At 64.3% G+C, this 19737-nt stretch overlaps 1 protein-coding gene across 2 annotated transcripts; it reads left to right on the plus strand.

Moving 5' to 3' along the window:
• Positions 1-485: 485 nt before the first annotated feature.
• On the plus strand, positions 486-19287 carry SCN4B (sodium voltage-gated channel beta subunit 4). 2 transcript variants are annotated; one of them, XM_059707754.1, is made up of 5 exons: positions 486-783; positions 9861-10033; positions 10886-11114; positions 12936-13065; positions 15132-19287. In XM_059707754.1, exons 1-5 carry the CDS (start codon positions 723-725, stop codon positions 15223-15225), a joined length of 687 nt encoding a protein of 228 aa, XP_059563737.1. In that variant the 5' UTR covers positions 486-722; the 3' UTR covers positions 15226-19287. The 2 variants fall into 2 exon arrangements, with proteins under 2 accessions (XP_059563737.1, XP_059563738.1); XM_059707755.1 differs by lacking the exon at positions 486-783 and adding an exon at positions 1680-1700.
• Positions 19288-19737: the final 450 nt, after the last annotated feature.

A 19737-nucleotide genomic window follows, 5' to 3' on the forward strand; every position in this document is an offset into this window, starting at 1 on the left:
CATGACCAGGAGCCCCACATTTCAGCGGACTCTGTGAAGACATGGGGGTGTGGGGCGGGGGACAGTCAGTGCGCAATGGAAGCTCCGCTCCTGGAGCCGGGCACGCGGTTCCCCTGGCGCCCAGGGCAAGCCCGCACACGCCCACCCTGCGGCCCCTCGCAGCCCGGGAGGGGAGCCGCTGCCCCCACCCGCGTTCCCCACGGCGCCGCACACGGCTGCCCAACTCCGCAAAGCTCCATGCTACTCCCCAAAACTCTCCTCCTAAGGGGCAGCTCGGCGTAGGGAAGATGCGGCGAGTGCCCGCGACTCGGCAGTGCCCGCCGCAGCCGCCCGGCCCGAGCTGGAGGGGGGCCCGCCTGCTCCCCGCGCTCCCGGACCGCGAGGGGCGCGGGGCAGGTGCGCAGCGGGCGGGCGCCCTGGGCTCCGCGGCGCCTCCTCCTGCGGCTGGAGCGCTTCCAGGGCCGGGCACAGCGACGCGGCCTCCGCGCTCGCCCCGCGATCCTCCCGCTCCTCCTCCCCGCTCCGCGCACCCCTCCTCCCCCTCGCCCTCGGCCGCCTCTCCGCAGCCGGCTCCTCCTCCGCGCTCTCCCCGCTAACTTTCCCGGTCCTGCGGGCGCACCGCGCTCCCGGCAGGCAGGGCCACTGCAGACCGCGGGCCGCCGGCTCGCTGCGCCCTGGGTCCCATCCCCGCGCCCCTGGCGCGCTCTGCAGAGACCAGCGCCATGCCCGGGGCCGGGGGCCGCGGCGCAGCCCCGGCAAGATGGCTGGGCGCTGGGATTTTGGGTAAGGCAGCCGCCCCCCGCCCCCTTCTACCTGGCGGGGACACTAGGAAAAGCAGCGCCTGGGATGGGGTGTGTGCCGCGCTGAGCAAGCCCGCGGCTTCCGGCGTCCTGCCCAGCGCGCTGGGTCTGCGCCCCCCCCCACCCCCCTCCCCTGCCGCACTGCCCGGCCGCCTCGCCATGAGTTAGTTCTTTGCTGTTTTCGGCGTCTTCTTTGGAGCTGAATCTTGGGGCTGCAGTGCGGTCTCCCAGCTCCGGCTCCCAGGACGGGGTTCGGGTGTGGGAATGCCGGGTGGTTTGCACGTGTGATGGTTGGGATGGCGGTTTCTACCCCTGCCTGGGGCTGTGTGCAACTCGGACGCTTGTTCCTCAGGCCTCAGACTTACACCGATGGGGGGGCCTCCCCCTCCTCCTGGCCCTTTTTCCATTTGGCTCCTCTGCCCTCTGCCTCCTCCGGGGCCCCCGCCCCCTTCCCTGCAGCTCCACACTTGGCCTGGAGGGGTTGCAGGGACTTGGAGGATCCATCGAGCCCCCTTTTGGGAAGGGGTTTCTCTCTTCTCACAGGGCGGTTCCACAGGGAGGCCTGTGTAACTGTCCTGCTCCCCTTCCTGGGGGGACTGTGACCAGGAGGAGACCATGCGGAGGTCGCAGAGGGGCAGAGTGAAGATCTGTGATGTGCACATGAGTTCTGAGTGTCAGACGAGGAGAGATGCGGGAAGGGTCGTTATTAGTCCAGAATGTAATTTCATGAACCAGATGGGCTCAGTGTAAGCCGACTCCGGCCCTGGCACCGCACCTCTTCTTGTTTATATTGGTCAGAGCTGGCAGCTGCCCCGCTGGCTTGGGCACATGATGTAGGCAGTTGTGCTGAGAACAGAAGCTGGAAGCCTTCGGGGGCAGTGCAGCGCCGCTTCTGCCGATGTAAGTGCTTGCGCTGTCCCGGGGCTCGGTGGGCTGGTGGAGAGGGCAGAGTGGTTACTCGGGAGCCACTGATTTAGTGATACCCGACGCCGGATGGGTGAACACCGGCGTGTCCTCTGGTACCTTCGGCACCGCTGTACGCTGGGTTCACGGGCCCGATGAAACGGACCTCTGTGAGGCCGAGGTCTCTTGGGCTCCCCTCGGGGTGGCACAGTGCCACGCCACACCAGCTCCCCCTCCTCTCCTCTCTGATCAGCCCAGGTTCCCACATGACCACAGCAGCGGGTCAGGGATTCCTGGGGAATTCAAACCCACCGCTAGGAAACTGGCCCCTTATCCACACCTCCTGCTGCTGGGTCCCGGGCTGCTCCAGTGTTCACAGACCCAGCCTTCTGTGGGAACCCAGCGCACACTGAGCGTGTGTCCGTGTGTGTGCGTGCATGTGCGCATGTGCGTGTGCATGTGCCTGCGTGTGTGAGAGAGACTGTGGGCACAGCACTCTTCTCCAGGTGGCAGCCCTGCCTCCTCTGAGGACTGTGCCGCTAGGTCAGGGCAGCAGGGCCCACAGGAGCAGGTTTGGAGGGAGCCCTGAGCTACCCTCGGGGTCCAGGAGACAGCGGAGTGATGTGTAGGTGGGCGGCCAGCAGGCTCCAGAACTGGCCCCAGCTCGGCCCCAGCATCGCCCTGAGCTTGGGGCACAGATGCCATCCTTGCTCTCAGCCCCGGGGGAAGATGTGGGGACAATGGGGCCCGTGCACAGAGCTCCCCTAAGGACGAGGAAACCATGCCCCACAGGGGGCAGGAGACCTCCCACCTCGCATGGCTGAGGGTGGTCAAGGGGACGGAAGCAGGCCTCTCGGCTCAGTCATAGTCACTTGCCTCCCAGTTAGTCCAAGCCCGAGAAGGGGAAGGTCAGCAGGGTGTGCTGATGGGTTAATGAGAAGCTCTGGCCCTGGCCGGTGTGGCTCAATGGATAGAGCTTCGGCCTGCAGACCGAAGGGTTGTGGGTTTGATTCTGGCCAAGAGCATGTACCTCGATTGCAGGCTCCTCCCTGACCTGGGCCCTGGTCAGGGCGAGTGCATGAGGCAGCCAATCAATGTGTCTCTCACTTTGATGTTTCTCTCTCTTTCCCTCTCTCTTCCATTCTTTCCAAAAATCAATGGAAAAATATCCTCGGGTGAGGATTTAAAAAAAAGAATGAGGAGCTCTGGGGCCTGGGGGCGGGGGATAGAGCCTGGGGGTGGGGGATAGAGCCTGGGGGTGGGGGATAGAGCCTGGGGGTGGGGGATAGAGCCTGGGGGTGGGGGTGCAGACTATGGGGCCTGGGGGTGGGGGATAGAGCCTGGGGGCGGGGGTGCAGACTATGGGGCCTGGGGATGGGGGTGCAGACTATGGGGCTTGAGGATGGAGCAGAACTCTGCCCCTCCAGCCCCTCTCCCCACATCAAACTCAGTCTCCCAGACGAAGACTCAGTGACTAGGGTTGTCTGACCACACTCCCTTTTCCTGACCGAGAGGTCGTTCCGGAGGCTGCAGAATGGCAATCGAGGTTGTGTGGGGCCAGCCCCGTCTTAGGCATGTAGCTGGTAACATCTGGCCCGCACCCCTCCTGTTCCCGGAGTTGCTTAATTGCTGGGTTTAATGATCACCCGTGAGGGGGAGGTGCTGGATCGCACAGCCCCTTCCCCTTGCTGTGTATTTCTTAGGGCTTGTTCCACGAGAGAGCAGGTGATCAGAGGGTGCTCACCCCACTCAGCGGCGGGAAGAGGAGAGGGCAAGGAAGGAGGGTGGGAGGAGAGGAAGGGGCAGGAGAGAGCCCCAGGCTTGAATGTGGAACCAGGTTAGTTCTCTTTCTGGAGATGCAGGCCTGTGGGGCATCCCTCACCCTTATGGCTGGCCCCCTCCTGGCAGGGTCAGACTGACAGGCAGAGCCGGGCACAGAGTCACCCACTTTGCCCTGTGGCTGAGGGTAGAGGGATCTCTGTGAGCCCTGAGCTGGTCCTGCCAACACACCTCTGGGGCCTGCAAGGGGAGGGCAGGCACACTGCTTGGACTTGTTTGCAAAGCTGGTTGGTTGAGCACCCGGGCTGTCTCAGGGGCCTGCTCCTACCGCAAAGCTCCAGGGGGCGGCAGGAAGCAGCCGTGTTGCCTAGGGAGAGAAAGCTGAAATCTTTCCCGGTCCCGGGCCCAGGGGCCTTGCCTGGCCGGCTCTGCCTCCCACAGCCCCCAGGGCCTGCACCCCAGGAGGAGTCTCATCCTGATTTCTGCCTCCCGGCTCTGGCTTCAGGCTTCTCCGACTCCCCGGGGCTGAGCGTGTCCGCTTCCCTGTGAAAGCCAGCCAGCTTCCGCCCGCCATGCCGGGCCAGCCCTTGGAGCAGAACTCAGAGTGGGCGCCACGCGGCCCCTTTCTCCCCTCCGCACCGGGTGGGAGTGGCTGAGGCTTGGGTGGGCGCTGGCCTTGGAGAGCTGAGGGTAGCCCTGAGATTCCTGCTCCAGTGAATGTTTGGAACTCGCATTTGCATGTACCAGATACTTTTCACCTTAAGAGAACTTGGGAGCCCTGAGTCAGTCCTCAGAAGTGTGGCGCCGGGAGTCGGAGGGGGTGGGGCTGCAGACCTCAGGGCTCAGCGGACAACGGTCCTCCGAGGGCCGACCAAGGCGAGGGCCTCTCGGTGAGAAAAGGCACAACCCGGCTCAGGACCGGATCCCACGCGTGTTCATCAGTCCCCGGCCCAGAAACAGGCCCCACCCCAACGCACCTGCTCCCCGAGAAATCCTAGAGTGAGGCCTGGGACGAGAGCGAAGAAAGTCTTACCCCTTTACGCAGGGAAACAGCCAGACGCATGGAAATAGCTGCCGCCCAGAGGGGTGCAGGGGGGCGTATAGAACAGTGTGCGATGCCTGGAGACACCTTGGCCACGTGGGTCATTAGCTGGGGGTGCCTGGTTCCACCCAGGCCTGCCCTCCCTCCTTCCAGCCCCACCCTCCTCCCCGCAGGAGCCGAGGTGGAGGGATGGAGCACGGAACCCTTCTGTGTCCTGTGATCTGGTTTGGCTTTAGCCCCGGGTGGGGAGGCAGGGGAGAGCCCGCCCTGGCCTGGGGCTGTGCACACCGATGTGGCAGCTCGGACTTCCTCAAGGTCAGTGGGCAGCATGGGGCCTGCCTGGCACCTGACCCGTCCTCTCCTGGCTGGGTCATCTCCCCCACCCCTGCTGAGCACTGCGGGGGGGGGGGGGGGGGAGGGGGGAGGGGAGGTGTGTAGGGGGGAGGGCGGGTCTCCCTGCTCCCTCCTCCTCCAGCACAGCTTCCCAGGTGACCCAGACCAGGCTGGGCATCCCTGTGCCCAGGCCCCCAGGTGGACCCCGCTGGCAGAACTTCGCAGGCTGAGAGGGGTGCGGGGAATGCTGGGGAGGTGAAGGCCAGGCTGGTTGGCTCACCTCTCGGGCGCCTTAATATGGGCGGGCTCTGGACTTGGGAACCCCGTCTCTGGCTGTCCTGTGTCCCCTCCAGGCCCAGCGGGAGTGGCAGTGCCTCACTCTGGGCATCTGGGAGCTCAGTGTGAGCCAGGCCATCCCCACAGGCACCCTCTAACCTGGTGGAGATGTGCACCGCCGTGAGCCAGGCCTCAAGGCAACAGTTTTCTCCACGTTCTGGACTCTTCTTTCTCTGCTTCCTCTGTGTGAGGCAGCCCACTCTCCTGTGCTCCTGGGTGTGCCGTTCTGGCTGGGCCGGGGCGGGGGTCTGGCCCCTACGTGGGTTCCCCTTGTCCCCAGGAGCACAGTCCCCAGGCAGGGGTGCCAGTGAGCTTGGGAGCCGGCGCTGCTGCTCCTGGGAGCAAAGCCTGGGATCCTGTGGGAAGCCCGCGGGAGGCGGCCTCCCCGGACAGGACAGCGTCCCTGCCAGCTCCACACTCTGCCCTTGTCTGTGGGGCGGGGGAGGGGGGAAGCCAGCTGGGGTCTCTGACCAGAGGCCTTCTCCTAAGCTGGAGGGTGGAACGACATTTTGGGCTCCTGTTCCTATACCTCTGGGGTGCTGGGTGAGAGGTGGGGTGTGGGGTGCGGTGCGGGGTGTGGGGGTGGGGTGTTGAGTGCAGGGTGGGGTGCAGGGTGAGGGATACAGGGTACAGGGTGGGGTGCAGGGTGGAGTGCGGAGTGGGGTGTGGGATGGAGTACTGGGTGTGGGGTGGGGTGCTGGGTGCAGGATGGGGTAAGGAGTATGGGATACAGGGTGCAGGGTGCAGGGTGGGGTGTGGGGTGGGGTGCAGGGTGCGGGGTGGGGTGTGGGGTGTGGGTGGGATGCTGGGTGCAGGGTACGGGATACAGGGTGCAGGGTGGGGTGCTGGGTGCAGGATGGGGTAAGGAGTATGGGATACAGGGTGCGGGGTGTGGGGTGGGGTGCAGGGTGCGGGGTGGGGTGTGGGTGGGATGCTGGGTGCAGGGTACGGGATACAAGGTGCAGGGTGGGGTGCTGGGTGCGGGGTGGGTGCGGGGTATGGGGGCAGAGGTTGAAAGAAGCCAGCAGCACTAGTCGGACAGCGTCATGCTCCTGGAGAGGTGCCCGCTGAGAGGGGGAGCAGCAGACCTGTGCCTGCCCCCCACTCACCCCACGCGGGGGCGGGAGGGAGCCTTGCCATCTCTGAGCCGGTGCCTCATTTTGTCCGTTGGGGCTAAAAACAGCCCTGCCCTCCCGGGTCCCTGTGAGGGGAGTGAGGCGCTGTCCCGTAGTGAAGGCGCAGGCTCCCCGTTTCCTGTGGACCCCGCAGCTTAAGCGCGCGGAGCCTCGCTTCCAGCGCCTGTCACGTGCGAACAGGACCCCGCGCTGCGGCTTTGTAAGGACAGTGGGGCTCATACAGCATCTCAGCGCGTGGCTCTCAGAGTCCCCTGGGCCCCGCAGTCCCCGGACCTGAGCAACGCAGCTCGCCAGGCCCGGTCTCGGCTCCAGAAACCAGGACCCGCAGACGCCGGGCCACGCGTCACTGTCCTCGGGGACTCAGGCGAGGGGTCACTGCAATAACCTCTCGGGCCCTGGCCGGTGTGGCTCAGTGGACTGAGCGTTGGCCTGCGGACCAGAGGGTCCCGGTTCGATTCCGGTCAAGGGCATGCACCTCGGTTGCAGGCTCCTCCCTGGCCCTGGCCCTGGTCGGGCTTGTGCAGGAGGCAACCAATTGATGTGTTTCTCTCAGATCGATGTTTCTCTCTGCCTTTCCCTCTCTCTTCCACTCTCCCTAAAAATCAATGGGAAAATATCCTCGGGTGAGGATTAACCAAAAAAAAAAAAGCAAAACACACACACAGAACACCTCTCAGACTCACTGGGACCCTGGTGGGCAGAGCCTGCACTTCTAAAATGTAAGGGTGGGGGGGGGGGCGGGGGGAATGGACCGGAAGCGAGTCATCTCACCCCCTGTGAGCGATGACAGGCCGCGCTCATCCCACGGGGAGCAGCCGGGCGGCACATGGTGAGTGCTCAGCGGTCCGGCAGCAGGTCCTCGGGTCAGGCCAGTTCCGTCAGGGGTTGGAGACGACGCTAACGAGATGCGTGGGAACGGCCTCCTCTGTCCATCGCTGACCAGTGTAAACGGGTTTGTTCCGCTTGTTTCACTTGGAGTCTCAGAGCCGGACGTGAAGCGAGGACTCGCTGAGTCAGGCTGGTAGCAGCCCGGCCCTGGTGCTGTCTGTGAGCTTGAGGGAGAGCCCTTTGGCTTCAGGAGCCGTGATGCCGCGAAGCCCAGGGGGCCGGGAGCGGCCACGGGCTGCCGGCTGTCCTCGGAGCGACGCCCTGGTCACTTCCTGTCCCTGTTGCTCAGGCGCACGAGGTGTCATTCCCGCCTGTGGGCACCTCGGGAGGAAACTGGCCTGGGCCGCGCTGCGCTGCGAGGGAGGGAGTCGGATTGAAAGGCCCCGCCTGAGCGGACTCGGGGGAGGAGAAGGCCAGCGACACACATTTACTTACCTATTTATTTATGCATGGCAAGGATTTTACATTTTATTGCACTTAAAATTTTTTTTTGGCTAATCCTCACCTGAGGATATTTTCCCATTGATTTTTAGAGAGAGTGGAAGAGAGAGGGAAAGACAGAGAAACATCGATGTGACACATTGATTGGTTGCCTCCTGCACAAGCCCTGACCAGGGCCCGGGCGGGGAGGAGCCTGCAACCGAGGTACGTGCCCTTGACCAGAATGGATCCCGGGAGCCTTCACTCCACAGGCCTAGCTCTATCCACTGAGAAAACTGGCCAGGGCTATTGTACGTTTCCCATGACCATTAAATACTGCTGGGCTCTATGGCCAGCGTTTGGGGTTGCAGGACCTGTAAGGGTGAGGTTATGCAGTCATTGAGGGGTGGGCTGCCCAAGGGAAGCGGAGACTGAGGGCCTCGTTGCAATGGTTAGAAAAAGCTGTTCAGGCAGAACAGAGGTCCTTGCTTGCCCCGGCAGTGTGTCCTGGACCAGCTTTGACCAGGAGAAATAGCAACCAGGCTGGTTAGCTCTGGCTCGTGACGACGGTGGGCCCAGGCAGGAGACCTGGCGGCGGCTGCAGCTCACATTCACAATCCGGGGGAAAGGCGGACATACAGCCCAGCAGGTGGTCGTTTCACGTCCAAACCCTCTCTCCAAACCACCGCCGGGGGGCTTTCCTCAAACCGCCGGACAAAGCAAGGCCAGCGGCCTTTAAAACGCAGGCCGCCCCCGCGGCTGGGGAACAAGCCGGGTCGGGGTGCGCCTGCAGGGCCGGGAGCCGCCTGGGCGGAGAGGGTCTCCATCGGCCCAGCCGGAACCGGGTCGGCTCAGCCAAGTCTCCTCCGTCTGGGGCCGTGGTGGTTCTGTCTCTACAGGGAAGCGGTGGGGTTAGCGGGTCCGTCCTGGTCCTTTAGCTTTGACATTCGTGGGGACGCCAGGCCGGAGGTCCGAGTGGTTGAGGGGAGCAGCGTCTGGGAGGGCGAGCCGGGGAGACGGAACAGGCGGCTGCGCTCAGCTGCCCACGAGACCCGAGTCTGACCCCTGGAGGTCGCGAGGCTCTGGGCGAGGCCCGTGGCTCCTCTGAGCCTCGCTTTCCCCCCTGTGACATGTGCTTGTAACACCAGCTCAGGGAGGAGGTGAGAATGACGCGCGTGCTCACGTGCATGCGCACTGAGCGAGGATTGGGCCCAGGTCAGCGAGGTGCTCTCGGGTCACTGGGAGCCTGGGGAGGCCCCCTCTGAGTCCGCACCCTCCTGACTCCAAGGACCATCTGATCTGGGGGCAAGAATAGGTGGCATCCAATGCCAACCCCCTTCCCCCACCTCGATGCACAGTGGGGTTTTCTCAAGGACTTTGCAGGGTAGCAGGAGGGCCGGTCCTCTGGTCCCCGAGGCCGGGGTGGTATGGATTCGCCGGTTAGTGGGTGTGGAGGTGGGGGGGGTGTGGAGGGGATAGAGTGGGGCTGTGGGGTTGGGGGCGGGACGGGCTACTCAGGAGAGGACAGGCCAGCGCTGCTTCGCACCATCCCTCTTGCGTGATCCCGATGGTCTGATCATCAGGATTCTGCCCGCCCAGTGCTCTGCCCTGACTCTCCCTGATCTGCTCGCTGCTGTGGTCGCTCTGCCAGCTTCTGCCCGGCCCGGGGACCACCGTTCCCACGCCCACCGCGCTCCATCCTGGCCCTGGGGGGCTCCGGGCTCCAGTGGAACAGGGTTCAGGCTCAGCACTGAGCACGGGCCTCATTTTCTTGGGTGGGGTGACCCCTAGTGGTCACTCGGAATGCCACCAGGGCTAAGTGGTCCCGCCTTCAATCCTGCCCAGCCAGGGGATCAGACCGAGAAGGAAGGCTGGTGGCCCAGGTAGTGTCTGTGGAAGTCAAGAGAACCATCTTCCTGCAGTTCCTGCCTGGAAGGTGACTGCACCCTGCCTGGCCGAGCCACCCCCTTCCCGGCCCCTCCTGAGCTCCAGCCTGGAGGCCTCAGAGGGCTTCGATTTGTTTATTTTTATATATAGTTTATTGATTGGAGAGGGAGAGAGAGAGAAACACTAGTGATGAGAGACAATCATTGATCGGCTGCCTCCTGCACGCCCCACACTGGGGATCGAACCCTGACCTCCTGGCTCATAGGTCAGTGCTCATCCACTGAGCCAGGCAGGCCCAGCCCGAGGGCTTTGGTTAAGGGAGTGGTGCCCGCACAGGTCTCTTCCTGCTGCCCGCGGCCCTGGCGCTGGAGGTGTCGGTGGGGAAGGCCGCCACCATCTACGCCGTCAACGGCACGGAGGTCCTGCTGCCCTGCACCTTCTCCAGCTGCTTCGGCTTCCACAACCTGGCCTTCTCCTGGTCCTACAACAGCAGCGACGCCTTCCGGGTGGTAAGTAGCAAGGGGGGGGGGGCGGTGCAGAGGGGACGGGCCAGGGCAGACCCCCTCCTGCCCTGTCGCTCAGCCTGGCCTCCATCCCGGACTCCGGGCCCTGGAGACTGGCCCCCGGTGAGGGTCCCCATCCTTTGCTTCTCCTGGTGCTCTTTGCAGAGCCGGCCCAGGAAGAGCCCCCCAGGGGAGGGATGCTGGGATCATGCCGCCAGGGGGCTGGGATTGGGGGCTGCTGGGATTCTTGTTGGAATCTTCTGTGTGGTCGAAAGGAGTACCTGATGCCGGAACTGCTTGTGCAAAAAGGAATAGTTTAATTTCTAAAGCAGGAGCGAGGAAGGCGTGGGGAGGGAATGAGGAGAGTCCAAACAGGAGAAGGGACTTGGAGAGCAGGGGGAGGGAGCCGAGAAGACAGGGAGACCTATAGGAGCACCCCCAGGGCCGGGGCGGTGGGGGGGGGGGTCAGCCACAGGGGTTCCTGAGGCCTCTCCTGCGATCTCACAGGGGCCCAGAAAGACCACCAGGGAAGCCACGGATGGCCGCCTCCACATAATGAAATGCTGAGCGCGGACCGTGGGGTTGGGGGCCACCGTTCCGCGGGACAGAGGGCGGTGCCCGCCAACCTGGGGGGCGGCAGAGGGGAGCGAGGGGGGCGTTTGCAGGCATTGTGCTACATCCCAGGGAGATGCAGCCACATCCGGCTCGCCCGGCAGAGCTGCGGGTACAGGCGGGAGGGAGACAGGCGGGACGGAGCATTCTGGCCGCAGGCCGCTCCTGCGAGCAGGCGGGACTCGGAGGCTGGAGTGATGCCCGGACTGATGCTTCTCGTCACCGTCTCTTCCCACCGCCTCGCAGCTCCTAAGCGGGACCGTGAAGAACGAGAAGGCGGACCCCAGGCTGCACCTGAGGAGCGACGACCGCATCACGCTGGAGGGCTCCACCAAGGAGAAGATGAACAACCTGTCCATCCTGCTGCGGGACCTGGACTTCGGCGACACCGGCCGCTACACCTGCCATGTGCGGAACCCCAAGGAGAAGGACCTGCAGCACCAGGCCACCATCTTCCTCCAAGTGGTGGATAAGCGTACGCGGGGCGGGAGAGCGGGCGGGGCGGGGCTCAGGGTGGGGGGCGGGGCTCAGGGTGGGGGGCGGGGCTCAGGGTGGGGCGGGGCGGGGCTCAGGGTGGGGCGGGGCGGGGCTCAGGATGGGGGGCGGGGCGGGGGGCGGGGGGCGGGCGGGGCTCAGGATGGGGGGCGGGGCGGGGGGGGGGGGACGGGGTGCCCTTGCAGCGTTCCGATGAAGTGGGAACCTGGGCCGCGTGGGTCTGAGCCTGGAGTCAGTGCTCGGAGGCAGGTCTGCCCCCCTCTTGCTCTCTGGAGGCCACCCTCTGGGGGCTCAGCCTGTCCCTAGGGAGAGGGGAAGGGCACCCAGTCTGCGGCACACGTGGCTCCTCTGCCTCCCATGCTTCTTCAAGCCCAGGGTCCCTGCCAGTGACAGGCTCAGTCACCCACCTGCAGCGCATGCGCCTTGAGCCCCTGCCTGTGGCAGGCATTGCTCTGGGCGAGGCGGGAGCAGGCACGGGATGGACACATTCTTTCCTTATTTTTATTCGTATTTGTTTATTATTATTTTTAAAATATATTCTTATTGATTTCAGAGAGGAAGGGAGAGGGAGAGGGAGATAGAAACATCAATGCTGAGAGAGAATCATTGACTGGCTGCCTCCTGCACACCCCCTACTGGGATCGAGCCTGCAACCCGGGCATGCGCCCTGACCGGAACCGAACCTGGGACCCTTCAGTCCACAGTCCAACGCTCTATCCACGGAGCCACACTGGCCAGGGCAAGGCAGACAAATTCTTGCCCATATGGAGAGTACCTTCTATGGGAGGAGACATCTAGAAAACAGAATAGAGAGGAACGTTCTATTGTGTCAGAGAACAGGGTCAGTGTTATGGAGAGAAAGGACCACGGGCAGGGAGGCAGGTGGTGCTGGCAGGGTCGCTCGGGGAGGCCTCCTGGCGAGGGCGGCAGAAGGAGGAGGGAGGAGGTGTGAGGAGGCCTTTGGGAGGACAGTCCCAGCATTGGGCGGGAGCGAGGACGAGTCAGATTAGGCCAGACTCCGGGGGCGTGTGAGGGTGGGGAGCGGCTTCTCTCTGCGGGCTCCGAGCAGGAGACTTAGTGCTGGAGCAGGTCCCTCTGCTGCTGGGCCCAGAGCAGATGGTGGCCGGCCAGGGGCTGCGACCGACACCCTCCCGGATGTCCAGATGGCCGTGGTGGCCAGAGGTCGGCTTCCGGAATTGTCTTGGAGTTAGGGCGTCGGGGTTCTCAGGGGGCGTGGAGACGGCGTGAGGAACAGAGGGGTTGAGGACGCACAAGGATTCTGGTCGGAGCCGCTGGAGAGATGGGAGAGGCTGTGGGTGGGGCAGGTGATGAAGCCAGGAGGCCACTCTCCAGAGGAGAGACAGGCGAGGGGTTCCATGACCTGCTCAGGGCCACCAACCGGGAGTGACCCCAAGACCTGCAGTTGGAAGCCGGGCGGACTCCCCAGTTCTCCCGCCACGGGAGACACGGGGAATCTTAACGTTCTCTGCTCAGGGAAAAGCCCAGAGGGAGGCCACGCTTCTCACGTGGGCTCGGGGGTCTGAGTCTGAATTCTTCAGAACCTGGGCCTGTGGGAGGATGCGTGTGGGGAGGGGAGAGGACCTGGGGCTCCTTTGGGTGGCCCCTATGTCCCAGCTTCTCTGCTCCATCCCTAAAGCGTGGCCCTGGGGGGGGGGAGGGTAGGAGCACAGGTGGACATCCCAGATACAGGGGTCGGAGGCGGTGTCGGCCTTGGACGGCCACCGTGCTCGGCTCCAGGTGACCTCGCGCCCCTGTCTGTCCCCCCCCCCCCCCCCGCCAGTGGAGGAAGTGGACAACACGCTGACACTCATCATCCTGTCGGTGGTGGGCGGCGTCGTTGGGCTCGTGGTCCTCATCCTGCTGATCAAGAAGCTAGTCACCTTCATCCTCAAGAAGACCCAGGAAAAGAAGTAAGTGGCTCCACTGCCGCCTGTCCCTCCACCCACGCGCCCATGGGTGCCCCAGCATCCTCCGGGGCCACTGTCCTCCCCCGTCCATCGCCCTCCCCCTTCCATCGCCCTCCCCCTCCTATCGCCTTCCTCCTTCCATCTGCCCGTCCCATGCCGCCTTCCTAGCCCCACCAGGCGCTCCTGGCTCCCCGCTCCTGCACTAACCGCTCCCTCTTCCCTGCCGCCAGGAGGTTTCTGTGGTGGCTGCTCAGTTCCCCGAGGGCAGGGGTGCAGCCTTGGGCTCCTCACCCCACTGTCTTCTGCCCACCCTGTTAGCCTCCCTCTGTCTACTCGTGTCGCCCTAACCCAAGGCTCTAGTCAAGGGTTTAGGAGCCCCTCCCTTTTCAAGTCGGAGAAAAGGTAAGAGTCCATGTGCAGAAGCCGCAGGGGGAGACCTTCTAGGGAGATGGGAGTGTTCCTGGGAGATTCTGAAAATCCCCTGGGAGACAAAGAAACCCACAGGGGCAGGTGCTGCCCCCTGGAGCCCATAGGGAAGGGAGATGTCTTCCCCCCTCTTTCTCCCCCCGGGCCCCCTGCCACCCCCAGGCCAGAGCCTCCTGCTCCTGCCACTGCTGGGGGCAGGGAGCAGGGGCTGCTGGGTCCCCTGGGCACACCGCCCGCCCGGGTGGGCACAGCCTGGGAGGACCTGGTTAGACTCCCTCAGCACTGCACCTGGGGACGGGGCCTGACAGCTGCCTCCTGCCATGTTGAGGCGCCTGGTGAGGGCCTTCCCCGGGCAGGCGTTCGCCAGCGCTGGTCCATCCACAGACCACAGGCGGGCACAGGGATGTGGGGGTGGGGGGTGGGCTTGGCCTCTGGCTTCTTTAGCTCTTTGAAAGGCCAGTGAGAGGGCTGGGCATAGGGCCCATCACTGCTCCCTCCCCCATCACTGCTCCCTCCCCCATCACTGCTCCCTCCCCATCACTGCTCCCTCCCCCATCACTGCTCCCTCCCCATCACTGCTCCCTCCCCATCACTGCTCCCTCCCCCATCACTGCTCCCTCCCCATCACTGCTCCCTCCCCATCACTGCTCCCTCCCCCATCACTGCTCCCTCCCCATCACTGCTCCCTCCCCCATCACTGCTCCCTCCCCCATCACTGCTCCCTCCCCATCACTGCTCCCTCCCCATCACTGCTCCCTCCCCCATCACTGCTCCCTCCCCATCACTGCTCCCTCCCCATCACTGCTCCCTCCCCCATCACTGCTCCCTCCCCATCACTGCTCCCTCCCCATCACTGCTCCCTCCCCCATCACTGCTCCCTCCCCATCACTGCTCCCTCCCCATCACTGCTCCCTCCCCCATCACTGCTCCCTCCCCATCACTGCTCCCTCCCCATCACTGCTCCCTCCCCCATCACTGCTCCCTCCCCATCACTGCTCCCTCCCCCATCACTGCTCCCTCCCCATCACTGCTCCCTCCCCCATCACTGCTCCCTCCCCCATCACTGCTCCCTCCCCATCACTGCTCCCTCCCCCATCACTATTCCCTCCCCCATCACTGCTCCCTCCCCCATCACTGCTCCCTCCCCATCACTGCTCCCTCCCCCATCACTGCTCCCTCCCCATCACTGCTCCCTCCCCCATCACTGCTCCCTCCCCCATCACTGCTCCCTCCCCATCACTGCTCCCTCCCCATCACTGCTCCCTCCCCCATCACTGCTCCCTCCCCCGTCACTGCTCCCTCCCCCATCACTGCTCCCTCCCCCATCACTGCTCCCTCCCCCGTCACTGCTCCCTCCCCCGTCACTGCTCCCTCCCCCATCACTGCTCCCTCCCCCATCACTGCTCCCTCCCCCGTCACTGCTCCCTCCCCCATCACTGCTCCCTCCCCCATCACTGCTCCCTCCCCATCACTGCTCCCTCCCCCATCACTGCTCCCTCCCCATCACTGCTCCCTCCCCCATCACTGCTCCCTCCCCCATCACTGCTCCCTCCCCATCACTGCTCCCTCCCCCATCACTGCTCCCTCCCCCATCACTGCTCCCCTCACAGTGCCCTCCCCCCTCACTGTCCCCGCCCCCCCAGGAAGGAATGCCTTGTGAGCACCTCAGGGAATGACAACACGGAGAACGGGCTGCAGGGCTCCAAGGCCGAAGAGAAGGCACCCAGCAAGGCGTGAGCCTGGGGGCCACAGCCCAGGGCGCCGTGTGAGGGTGACTCCCAGGCCTGTGGGCCGCCTGCCTGACGCTGCTGCTTGGCTCAAACTCTCGTTTTCCTGTGGGAGCCGGGTCCTGCCCGGCCTGCCGCCCGGAGAAGGGGTGGGGTGCGGTGGGAGGGTCCGGCGGGGGCCAGGCCTCACCCCTGGGCAGGTGGCTCTCCTCTTCCCGGTGGCAGAGGACGTGGCCCCAGGCTTCTCCTGGAGCCGGCGCCCTGGGAGCACGAACTCTTCTGGGGCGCATTGGCCTCAGGGACCCTGGCAGGGTGTGGGGTGGGGCTGGAGGGTGCAGGGAGAGGCTCTGATGGGTTCCCGACCCCCTGCCCCCGTCCACCACCTCTGCCAGCCCGTCCCAGGGCACAGGGGCCCATCCTGCTTGGCGCTGCCCCCTCTGCTGTGGGTGCCTCGGTGCCCTCACGCCTGCTCCCCTGACTCAGGGTTGTGTGCGGGCACCCCCCCCCCACCCGCCGGCCTCCGCCTCAGGTCCCCTTCCTTCGGTGAGAGCGCCCTCCACCAGGGGTTCTGGCTGCTTCCTGCTCAGCTGGGCCTCGCCCGCCGGTCCTGGTGCGGAGGGGGGAGGTGCCAGTTTTCCTTTGCTTTTCCAGAACTGCTGACCCGTGTGTGGGGCTAGAGGCTAGACTGTGCCTTAGCTCCAGGTCCAGCTCCCCCTCCCCCTCATGCCACCCGTCTCCTGTGGTACTGCTGACGGCTCCCTGTGACCCCCCTCCCCCCCCCCAAGCCGGGTCCGGGGCGGAAGCGTGTCACTGTGGCCCCGTGGGCAATGGCTGAGTCACAGAGACGGCTCCCAGGCTCCCGGGGGCCCCTGGCTAGGATGTGGAGGTGCGGGAGTGGCCCCAGGTGCTGTCCCGGATGGGGGCAGAAGTCAGGTGGCAGGAGGTGGCATTCGGAGGTCAAGGTCACGTCTGCCCCCTCTGTCCCACTCTCAGAAGCCCTGAGGCAGGCTCCTGGGCCCTGGGGGGAGGGGAGGCGGCAGCAGCTTCCTCAGGGTGGAGACAGGGCAGGAGGGGGCGGGGAGGAAACTGGGGGGCAGCAGCACTACAGGCTGTCCCTGGCCCTGCCCCCCATGAGCTCAGGGTCCCCGCCAGCTGCCGCTGTCCCTTCTGTCCTTCTGCTCCCATAACCCATCCCCAGGCTCCTGGCATTGGGAGCAGACAGAGCAGAGCCACCAGGCACCGGGGAAAGTATACTGCCTTCCTACAGCCGCTCCGCCAGCGCCCGTGGCCGGAGGGCCGGTCCCCCTGAGGACAGGCTGCCGACCAGGCCCAGGCCCCGGACAGGAGGGGGTGCCCCTCGCGGCCGCTGCTGCTAACGCACACCCGGCCAGCACGTCTCTGACTCAGCTTCCCCATTTACACAATGGGCGGCCCGATGCCTGCCTCCCTCCCTGGACTATTGGGAGGCTTGGCGAGTTGTTTAAAAAGTCCTTTGGGCTTGGAAAGTGACCGAGGAGGCCAGCGTTATAACTGGTGGGATGTTCAAGGTTGTCCTGTCCCCTCTCTGTGTCCCTTCCCTAGAACACACATCCTCCCTCCTCCCATAACACACACCCTCCCTCCTCCCATAACACACACCTCCCTCCTCCCATAACACACACCCTCCCTCCTCCCATAACACACACCCTCCCTCCTCCCATAACACACATCCTCCCTCCTCCCATAACACACACCTCCCTCCTCCCATAACACACACCCTCCCTCCTCCCATAACACACACCCTCCCTCCTCCCATAACACACACCCTCCCTCCTCCCATAACACACACCCTCCCTCCTCCCATAACACACACCTCCCTCCTCCCATAACACACACCCTCCCTCCTCCCATAACACACACCCTCCCTCCTCCCATAACACACACCCTCCCTCCTCCCATAACACACACCTCCCTCCTCCCATAACACACACCCTCCCTCCTCCCATAACACACACCTCCCTCCTCCCATAACACACACCCTCCCTCCTCCCATAACACACACCTCCCTCCTCCCATAACACACACCCTCCCTCCTCCCATAACACACACCTCCCTCCTCCCATAACACACACCCTCCCTCCTCCCATAACACACACCCTCCCTCCTCCCATAACACACATCCTCCCTCCTCCCATAACACACACCTCCCTCCTCCCATAACACACACCCTCCCTCCTCCCATAACACACACCCTCCCTCCTCCCATAACACACACCCTCCCTCCTCCCATAACACACACCTCCCTCCTCCCATAACACACATCCTCCCTCCTCCCATAACACACACCCTCCCTCCTCCCATAACACACACCCTCCCTCCTCCCATAACACACACCCTCCCTCCTCCCATAACACACACCTCCCTCCTCCCATAACACACACCCTCCCTCCTCCCATAACACACACCCTCCCTCCTCCCATAACACACACCCTCCCTCCTCCCATAACACACACCCTCCCTCCTCCCATAACACACACCCTCCCTCCTCCCATAACACACACCCTCCCTCCTCCCATAACACACACCTCCCTCCTCCCATAACACACACCTCCCTCCTCCCATAACACACACCCTCCCTCCTCCCATAACACACACCCTCCCTCCTCCCATAACACACACCCTCCCTCCTCCCATAACACACACCCTCCCTCCTCCCATAACACACATCCTCCCTCCTCCCATAACACACACCCTCCCTCCTCCCATAACACACACCCTCCCTCCTCCCATAACACGCATCCTCCCTCCTCCCATAACACACACCCTCCTCCCCCTCGCCCCTCCCCACTTCCTCCCTCTCTCCCTCCCTCATTATCTCCCTCTCTCCCTGGGCCTCCTGCCTTCCCAGGTCTCCCCTGGGGACTATTTCAGTGTTTGTTGTCAGGAACCTGGGTCCTGATGCTTGAGACTCCTGTAATGACACTTGGTGGGTGGCTTTCAGCGGAGGTGAGGGGGACTGTCGGGGACTCCTGGTGGCCTGAGGCCCGGGGTTACCTGCTGGCACCTGTAAGTGGGCGGAGGAGGTTAGATTAGTCCCCACACCAAAGAACGGTCCTGCCCGACGCCAGGATCACACCCTGGGAAAAACTGGCGTGTCCTGCGGTGAAGCACAGCAGTCTCCCCGCAGACCCACCTGGAGTGCCTGCCGCCAATATCAGGGAGGGGTGTGTGTCAGGGCCTGTGGCCCCACAGGGCCATCTGCACAATGTCCTGGGGGCCCAGGCGCTGCGGCTGGGGGGCAGTAAGGTGAGTGCGAGCAGAGACAGGTCTTTCCCAGCTCTCCTTCCTGGCCCTGACCTCGGGCTCCGCACCCCAGGCCTGGGGCTCCTGGGGCAGAAACTGAGCAGAAGGCGGCGAGAATGGTCCGGGGCTGCTAGCGGGGCCTGGGATGCGGGTGGAGCCCCGGCGTCCCCCGTTCCCTGGCGGGAATTCATAACTGTGGGCGGTGGCTGTGAGAGAGAGGGTGCTGGAGGGGGGCAAAGGCTGGGGTGCCCGAGGTGGGCAGCCTGCATCGCAGGAGCTCTGGTCTGGTTCAGCGTGACCTGGGGGGCACCCAGAAGCTGAGCAAGGATAGGAAACGGGGGGGGGGCAGGGAGGGGGGGAGACCAGCCACACTCCTGCGCTCCGTGACTCAATGTCTGCACCTCACCAGCACCCCAGCTGCCGTCGGAGCGCTGGGGTGGACACCCGCACCCCTGGGAGAAATGAAACTGCCCACCCTCCCAGGCCGGAGCCGCTCCCCTCTCTCCCCCTCCCGCCCCCGCCCGGGTCTGCAGTGCTTCCGACTCATGCGCGGTCTCCCTGGCTGGGGCGACAGCAACACCCACAGCCAGCTCCCCGAGGGCCCCGGTCCGGTGCGCAGCAGGGCTGGAGCCCGGACCGGCCGCGGCCTCGGGAGGCCGGCTGTGAGCACCTTCAGCGCCGGCTCGGGGTCCAGCCGGGGTGGCCGGGCTGTCTCGCCTTTACAACCTGACTGCACTGCAGGGCTTTCTTTCGCTTTGCCTTGGAAGAAATAAATGTTACGTTGCACAGACGTGGTGTGTGGTCCTCATTGTTGGCTAACTGGGGACTGGGTTCCAGTCTTCTCACCTGCTGGCTTGTCACCAGCCTCGGCCGAGTTGTGTCTCAAATGTTACCCACTTGGACAGCGTGGCTCAGTAGTTGAGTGTCGACCTATGAACCAGGAGGTCCTGGTTTCCAGGTCAGGGCACATGCCCAGATTATGGGCTCGATCCCCAGTGTGGGGCATGTAAGAGGCAGCCGATCCATGATTCTCTCTCATCATTGATGTCTCTCTCTCTCTCTTCCTCTCCCTTCCTCTCTGAAATCAATAAAAATATCTTAAAAACAACAACACTGTGCTGAGCATTAAAACGAAGTTCCTGGCCTGGTGAGAACATGCCTGGCCTGAGGGTGGATCATGGGATCCACACCTCAGCGGCGCTGCCACCTTCCTGCAGAGGCTGGAGAGGTGGGTGTCACT

Source organism: Myotis daubentonii, chromosome 9 (assembly GCF_963259705.1).
Source record: "Myotis daubentonii chromosome 9, mMyoDau2.1, whole genome shotgun sequence".
NCBI lineage: Eukaryota > Metazoa > Chordata > Mammalia > Chiroptera > Vespertilionidae > Myotis > Myotis daubentonii.

Excerpts from the sequence above, each read along its gene's own strand:
- SCN4B (XM_059707754.1), top strand. The coding sequence starts at position 723 with ATGCCCGGGGCCGGGGGCCGCGGCGCAGCCCCGGCAAGATGGCTGGGC. Across the intron at positions 10,034-10,885 it reads GCAGCGACGCCTTCCGGGTG|CTCCTAAGCGGGACCGTGAA; the intron begins GTAAGTAGCAAG and ends ACCGCCTCGCAG. Across the intron at positions 11,115-12,935 it reads CCTCCAAGTGGTGGATAAGC|TGGAGGAAGTGGACAACACG; the intron begins GTACGCGGGGCG and ends CCCCCCCGCCAG.